Source organism: Penaeus vannamei, chromosome 39 (assembly GCF_042767895.1).
Source record: "Penaeus vannamei isolate JL-2024 chromosome 39, ASM4276789v1, whole genome shotgun sequence".
NCBI lineage: Eukaryota > Metazoa > Arthropoda > Malacostraca > Decapoda > Penaeidae > Penaeus > Penaeus vannamei.
The window spans coordinates 13,419,100-13,426,599 of NC_091587.1; the positions used below are offsets into that span (position 1 = coordinate 13,419,100).

General features: G+C 39.2%; 1 protein-coding gene across 3 annotated transcripts in view; it reads left to right on the forward strand.

The window, feature by feature from the left end:
• The window catches only part of LOC113820225 (uncharacterized), a gene marked incomplete at its 5' end in the record, with an annotated part of 64,606 nt that overhangs the window by 51,395 nt on the left and 5,711 nt on the right, over positions 1 to 7,500 (forward strand). For 2 of the 3 annotated variants that reach the window (XR_011398234.1, XM_027372538.2), the window contains 6 exon segments: positions 4,778 to 4,928; positions 5,136 to 5,290; positions 5,543 to 5,743; positions 6,081 to 6,193; positions 6,810 to 6,951; positions 7,140 to 7,270. Coding sequence is in view for 1 of the 3 variants with exons in the window: in XM_027372538.2 (XP_027228339.2) it covers positions 4,778 to 4,928; positions 5,136 to 5,290; positions 5,543 to 5,743; positions 6,081 to 6,193; positions 6,810 to 6,951; positions 7,140 to 7,270 (893 nt within the window). 3 annotated transcript variants of the gene reach the window in all.

Genomic DNA, 7,500 nt, shown 5'->3' on the forward strand with positions numbered 1-7,500 from the left:
TAGATTGGAAAAAAAATAATTTGTATTGTTTGGAGAAATTGTTACCTGCAGTGGCAGTTAATTTTATTTAATATTTTGCCTCTATAAGTTTGATTGTTTTAACAATAACTAATTTTGTTTACTTATTTATTCATTGCTAAAATGAAAAAGCTAGAAAAAATCCATGTACAGAAACACCCATGGGCACGCAAACCCATATACGTTTACATCTATGCACATGTAAACCCATACACACACATCCATGCACACACAAGCCTATACATACATACATCCATACAAAACCTTAGCTCACAAGCACACACCAAGACACAATCATGTACGCAAAGTAATGCTCACACACACACAAACAAACAATCACCTTTCTTCTCTTCTGTCTTCTCCCTTCTCTCTTTACTCTTTTCTTTTTTTCTTTTTTTTTCTTTTCTCTTTTTTCCTTTTTTTCTTTTCTTTTCTCTTTTTTTGTTTTCTCTCTTCTCTCCTATTTTTTTTCTTTGGTTCTCTTCTGACTTCTCGCTTACATATCCTCTTCACCTCTCTTCTCACTTCTGTCATCTCTTCTTTCTTTTTTCTCTCTTTTCACTCTTCACTTAGTCTCTTATCTCCTCTTTGCTCCTTTCACTCCTCTCTGCTCTCTTCTCCTTTCTCCTTTCTTTCCCTTTTCTCTTTTATGTATATGCTTATATCTAATATATGCATATATGTAATATATCCATATATGTAATGTATGCATATATATGATATATGCCTGTATATGCATGTATATGCATATACATGCATATATAATGCGTGTGTGTGTTGTGTGCATGTGTGTGTGTGTGCGTATGTATGTACGCATGTGTGTGCATGTGCCCACGTGTGTGCATGTGTGTACGCATGTGTGTGCATGTGCGCACGTGTGTGTGTATGTGTGTACACGTGTGTGCGTGGGTACGTGTATGTGTACACGTGTGTGTGTACACGTGTATGCGTGTGTGTGGGCGTGCGTGTGTGTGGGTGTGCGTGTGTGTGTGTGTGCGTGTGTATGTGCGTGTGTATGTGCGTGTGTGTGTGCGTGTGTGTGTGCGTGTGTGTGGGCGTGTGTGTGCACGTGTGTTTGTGGGCGTGTGTGTGTGGGCATGTGTGTGCACGTGTGTGTGTGGGCGTGTGTGTGCACGTGTGTGTGCACGTGTGTGTGTGTGACACACACATGGGTTATTAATGGATGTCTAAAGATTAACTAATCTATGATATTTCTTAGCACCCTCATGCCTTTTTGTTTTTAATTTTTGTTTTGAGTAGTTAGTGTTATACCTCTAGACTTGTAATTTTCTTTTGCACACTTCGGACATCATGCCAATTTACTTTCGTTTGAGGACATAAACAAATCTTGACACATGACTAGTATTTTGTTAAGAACTGAAATGTATATTTCCTCTGTCTTTTTCATATTAACATGTGTCCTTGTAATATTCTTGCTCTTTTTAGTTGTTTTTCTACATGACTAGAGTACATTGACTATGCAAAAACTTGTGACTGTACCGCACTTGGATTCCTGTTCCTGCTATATAACCTTTGACTGGTAATGAAGCGAAAGAGCCCATTTTAAAGTATATGGCTTTTTGCTCTTTTATTTTGCTATGAGGAGAAGGAAATGGTCAGTGCCTCATATTTGCACAAACTCGTATACCAAATCACATTAGGTTCTCTCAGCATCATGCTATGTTGCTCTGCATTACACTACACCACATCACACATCCTCAGATGTCAACACTCCACCCTGTTCCACCCCATCCCACCCTACCCAACAAATAGATTTATGCAATAACATTTCACATCCATCACTTTATCAGGCAGTCACTCAGTCCATCCATCCTTCCACCCATCTATCCTTCCACCCATCTTTCTTTCTCATCTATCCTTCCACTCATTTATCATTCCACCCTTATATCCACCATTCATCCGTCCGTCCGTCCGTCCGTCCATCCATCCATCCATCCATCCATCCATCCATCCATCCATCCATCCATCCATCCATCCATCCATCCATCCATCCATCCATCCATCCATCCATCCTTCTACCCATCTATCCTTCCACCCATCTTTCTTTCTCATCTATCCTTCCACTCATTTATCATTCCACCCTTATATCCACCATTCATCCATCCATCCATCCTTCCACCCATCTATCCTTCCACCCATCTTTCTTTCTCATCTATCCTTCCACTCATTTATCATTCCACCCTTATATCCACCATTCATCCATCCACCCATCTATCATTCACCCATATATCCACCATCCATCCATCCACCCATCCACCCACCCATCCATCCATCATCCACCCATCCATCATCTATCTATCCATCCATCCATCCATCCATCCATCCATCCATCCATCCATCCATCCATCCATCCATCCATCCATCCATCCATCCATCCATCCATCCATCCATCCATCCATCCATCCACCCATCCATCTATCCATTAATCCATACAAACAAGAAGCTCCTTTATGGAGTTATGGCAATCACACCCTTATTTATAATGGCATTAGATCACACATTTGTGGGTTGCTTAATACTATTTTTTTTTCTCCTCCTTCTCCTCCTTTTCATCCACCTCCTCCTCCTTTTCCACCTCCTCCTACTCCTCCTCCTCCTCCTCCTCCTCCTCCTCCTCCTCCTCCTCCTCCTCCTCCCCCTCCCCCTCCTCCTCCTCTTCTTCTTCCTCCTCTTCCTCTACCTCCTCCTCCTACTCCCCTCCTCTCCTCCTCCTCCTCCATCACCTCCTCCTCCTCCTCCTCCTCCTCCTCCTCCTCCTCCTCCTCCTCCTCCTCCTCCTCCTCCTCCTCCTCCTCCTCCTCCTCCTCCTCCTCCTCTTTCCCCCTTCCCCGTTCCCCCCTTCCCCCTCCTATTCCTCCACTTCCATCTGCTCTTTTACCTCCTCCTCCCCCCCTCCCCCCTTCACCTCCTCCTCCTCCTCTTCCTTCACCTGCTCCTCCTTCACCTGCTCCTCCTCCTCTACCTCCTCCTGCAACTCCTCCCCCTCCCCCTCCTTCTCCTCCTCCACCACCTCCTCTTCCTCCTCCTCCTCCTCCTCCATCTCCTCCTCCTCTTCCTCTTTTTCCTCCCTTTACCTCTTCTTCTTTTTCCTCCTCTTCCTCCTGCTCCTCATCCTCCTTCTCCTCATCGTCCTCCTCCTCCTCCTCCTCCTCCTCCCCCCTCTTCCCCCCCTCTTCCCCCCTCTTCCCCCCTCTTCCCCCCTTCCCCCTCCTCCTTCTCCTCCCCCCTCCCCCCTCCCCCTTCTCCTCCCCCCTCCTCCTCCTCCTCCTTCTCCTTCTTCTCCTTCTCCTTCTCCTTCTCCTCCCCCCTCCCCCCCTTCACCTCCTCCTCTTCCTCCCCTTCCTTCACCTCCTCCTCCACCTCCTCCTCCTCCTCCTCTTCCACCTCACCTCCATCTCCTCCACCTCCACCTCCACCTCTTAAACCTTCTCCACCTCCTCCACCTCCTCCTCCTCCTTGTCCCCAGATATCTTGAGCAGTGTTCAGTTTGTCAAAGAAATGTCGTCTTGCTTATGATGTTGTCAACTTCCCATTTAAATGTTTTGTGTTGATGTGGTGTTCTTGCAATGAATGTTCTTAAGGTGCTCATATTTATTATCATTTTTAGCACCATTTTATTGTTGGATTTTAATGAAATGGTTGTTTGTTATTGCATTAGTTATTATTATTATTATTATTATTATTATTATTATTATTATTATTATTATTATTATTATTATTATTATTATTATTATTATTATTATTATTATTATTATTATTATTAATATTAATATTAATATTAATATTATTATTATTATTATTATTATTGTTATTGTTATTGTTATTATTGTTATCATCATCACCATTATCATTATCAATCATTATTATTAAGTATCATTATTATTATTATTATTATTGTTATTATTATTATCATTATTATTATTATTATTTTTTTTTTTTTTGAAAAGGTAATGATAGTGATTCAAAGGTGTTTTCAACATTATTGGTATCATATCAATTTTCATAAGCTTTTTTATGTTTTTCTTTCATGTTATTAGGTTCAATTGATTTTTTTTTTTAATTCATAGTGTGCTTGCATGAAGTTGTGAGTGTTTCTGTGTACATAGTTGTACTTGAGTGCACTTTTGCATATTTGTGTGCATATGGGTGAACATGTACGTGTCTATATCTGTGCATGAGGGTGTACATTAGGGGTGCATGTGCCTGTGCATTCCCCCCTTTTTGTGTGTGTGTGTGCGTGTGAGTGAGTGAGTGAGTGAGTGAGTGAGTGAGTGAGTGAGTGAGTGAGAGAGAGTGAAACAGAAAAAGGAAAGATAAAAAGAGAGAAAGAGAAAAATCAGAAGAGAAAAGAGCAAAAAAAAAAAAAAAAAAAAAAAAATGTATGTATATGTGTAAAAGTGTTTATATGTGTATGTGTGTCTATATGTATATGTCTACATATACTGAGTTTGTGATTAGGGAGAAAATGCGATGGTTTTTGTTTTTTGAATGAGCATTTGTATTAGAAAGGAGATATGTGTCTGTATTGTGTGATCTTTGTGGATATGGGTGTACGTGTATATATATTTAGTTGTGTAAATTTTTATCTGTGTGCTTTTGTGTCTTTGTATACACATTAGCAGGTAGACAGTTTGAGAAATAATAGATGCATAAATAGAGAGACAAAAATGTAGGCAAGCAGTATGCACATAATCCCAGATAGAAGGAAAAGAATAAAGAGTGCGTTTCATGATTTCAGCACGAGTTCCTCACAGTAATGTGCCTAGAGTGCCACGTCACCACAAGGCCCGGACTGCTACCTGACCCACAGCTTGACCCTATTTCAGCTGTCTTGTTCACCATCATCCAGGATGTTCCGGACGACCACCCAACTCCGCAGAAATTGAAAGGTGGGTGGTGCCTTTTTCATAAGAGAATAATACATTTGTTGAAGCATTAATTGGGCTATGACTTCCTTTATATTTATCTATTTGTCAGTTCATATGTATGTATTTATATATGTGGTTTTGTGTACTTCTTATTTTATTTCATATCTAAGACATATATGTAGTTCTTACCTACTTTAGTGTAATTATGAATAATCTCCATCATTACAGGTGCTCTGGTAGTAAGCAGTGGAGGCTGTGACCTGATCACACGGTGTGGCATCACTGACCTCTCTGTACTTCATGTTGATAGTGAGATTGAAATATTTAAAGAAGTCATCAAGTTGGTTACCACGTGGGATCCAGATATGTTAGTTGGATATGAGGTAATTATTATTACTATTTTCTCATTATTTGTTTATTTGTTATTTTTTATGGTGTTTGCTGTATGACATTATGATTGTACTGTTGAATGATTGGAGGAGATGTAAGGTATTTGCTCCAAAACACATTAAAAAGTTTTATTTATTTATTTTTTTATTGGGACTAGTTCTTTCTCCTTTTTTATATTAGTGTACATGCCAATTTGTCATACAGAGTGATATTGTCCTTTTAAAACAAAGCTTGCTCTCACACAGGTACAGATGTCATCTTGGGGTTACTTGCTCGAGCGAGGAACAGCTTTGAAGTTGGAAATCATCTCGCAGCTCTCTCGCGTTCCTGAGGGTAGCTCCAGTCACTATGCTGAAGACCTAGACGAGTATGGTGCTGACCACACGTCACAGATCCATGTCACTGGCAGGATTGTCCTTAACGTGTGGAGATTAATGAGGGCAGAGGTGAGTTATGAAGCAAGTAATTTTTCAAAAAAATGATTCATTAATAATTTTTTATTAAATATTTTCTTTATGTATCTATAATTGCCTTTTATGTGTGGTTTTAGATTAGATTTTTTTTTTGTGTGTGTGTATTTTAAAACTTTATTTGGTTCAATTTTGTTTTGTTTTGTTATTTAGGGTCTCTTTGGAAAATTCCCTTTTAACCACATTTTATGCTGTTTGTTATACTAATAGTATTTTGATATTTCTTTTGCTTCTATTGTATTTGTCATTTCTTTTTTTGCATGCGTATTTATAACTTCTCTTTATCATTTTATCGCTTGATGTTCTTTCCCAGGTGGCGCTTCAGAGCTACACTCTAGACAACGTGGCATACCATGTTCTTCACACCAGAATTCCCTCGTTTCCTCATGACTCTCTGAGGAGGTGGTGGTCAGAGGATACAACAAGGTGAGGTAGTCTATACCTGCTATTTATGATTCATTTTTAATGGATGTATTAATTTTTTTTTTTACCTCTTTTGTGTTAGTGATATGCCATTAGCCCCTAACATTATAGATTAAACTTTTTGCTATGCAAGTATTTGTAGGCTTTATTTGATTTTGATGTGGGAAAATGATAAAGCAAAAGATTAATTTCTTTAAGACCAGAAATACTATTTGCGCAGTAGGTAGGATTAGTCTGTTACACACTCATTATTCAAGATATCTGTGTATGTAGTTATACATGAGTATTGTCTAAAGAGTGAGGAGTGTAATCTATCAGAGTAGGATAAAACAGACAGATTACGTTAATATGTATGGATTTAGTTCATGCTTTCCTCACTAACCTTCCACTCCTTCACTCCACCCCAACTCTGTCTGTACCCGTCCCTTCAACCATCAGATGCACAAGAAATCCTTGCATACCATGTGTATAGATAAATCACTAAATGTTATAAATATGAATGCATAGATTGATAGATATGATTACATTTAGACATTGCGTATAGAGACGCAGCCTTTTTTTTCTCATTTATTTTTGTTTATTTATTTATTAGTCTTATTTTATTTTTTAATTTTTGTAGATGGCGCACCCTGGAGCACTATCTGAATCGCTGTAGTCTCACAATAGAACTGCTACACCGGTTAGATCTTATTCACCGAACAGCAGAACTGGCAAGATTGTTTGGAATTCAGTTCTATGATGTATTGGCTCGTGGATCACAGGTTAGTTCCCTTATTTTGTTTTTGTCAAAATTATTAAAAAAGTATGTATATGGGAAGTATGTAAATGTATTTTCATATATGCATGTAAATGATAAATTGTATAATCAGCTGAATGAATTCATACCATTACTCTGGTCAGATTTTCAGTAACTGTAATGCTCCCATAGCTAATGCTGCTCTGATTACAGTATCGTGTGGAATCAATGATGCTGCGTTTAACGAGACGTGCCAACATGGTGGCAGTCTCTCCCAGCATCCAGCAGAGGGCTGCCATGAAAGCCCCTGAATGGATTGCTCTGACCTTAGAACCAGAATCAAGGTAATTAAGGGCTGAGAAATATATGGTTATGTGATAAAGACCAAAGTGAATGAGTCAGGTTTTAAAAATTTGTCTTTGCTTTGCTTTTTTCCTTTTGTTTCTTTAGTTGTTGTCTCTTCTGCTGAACCCCCCACCCTCATAAATTGGAATTTTGAGTAGTTATTGATTGAACGAGAATTCCCCAAAACTGCATAGGATCATGTCTTCCACCAATACCATTTACGTACAGA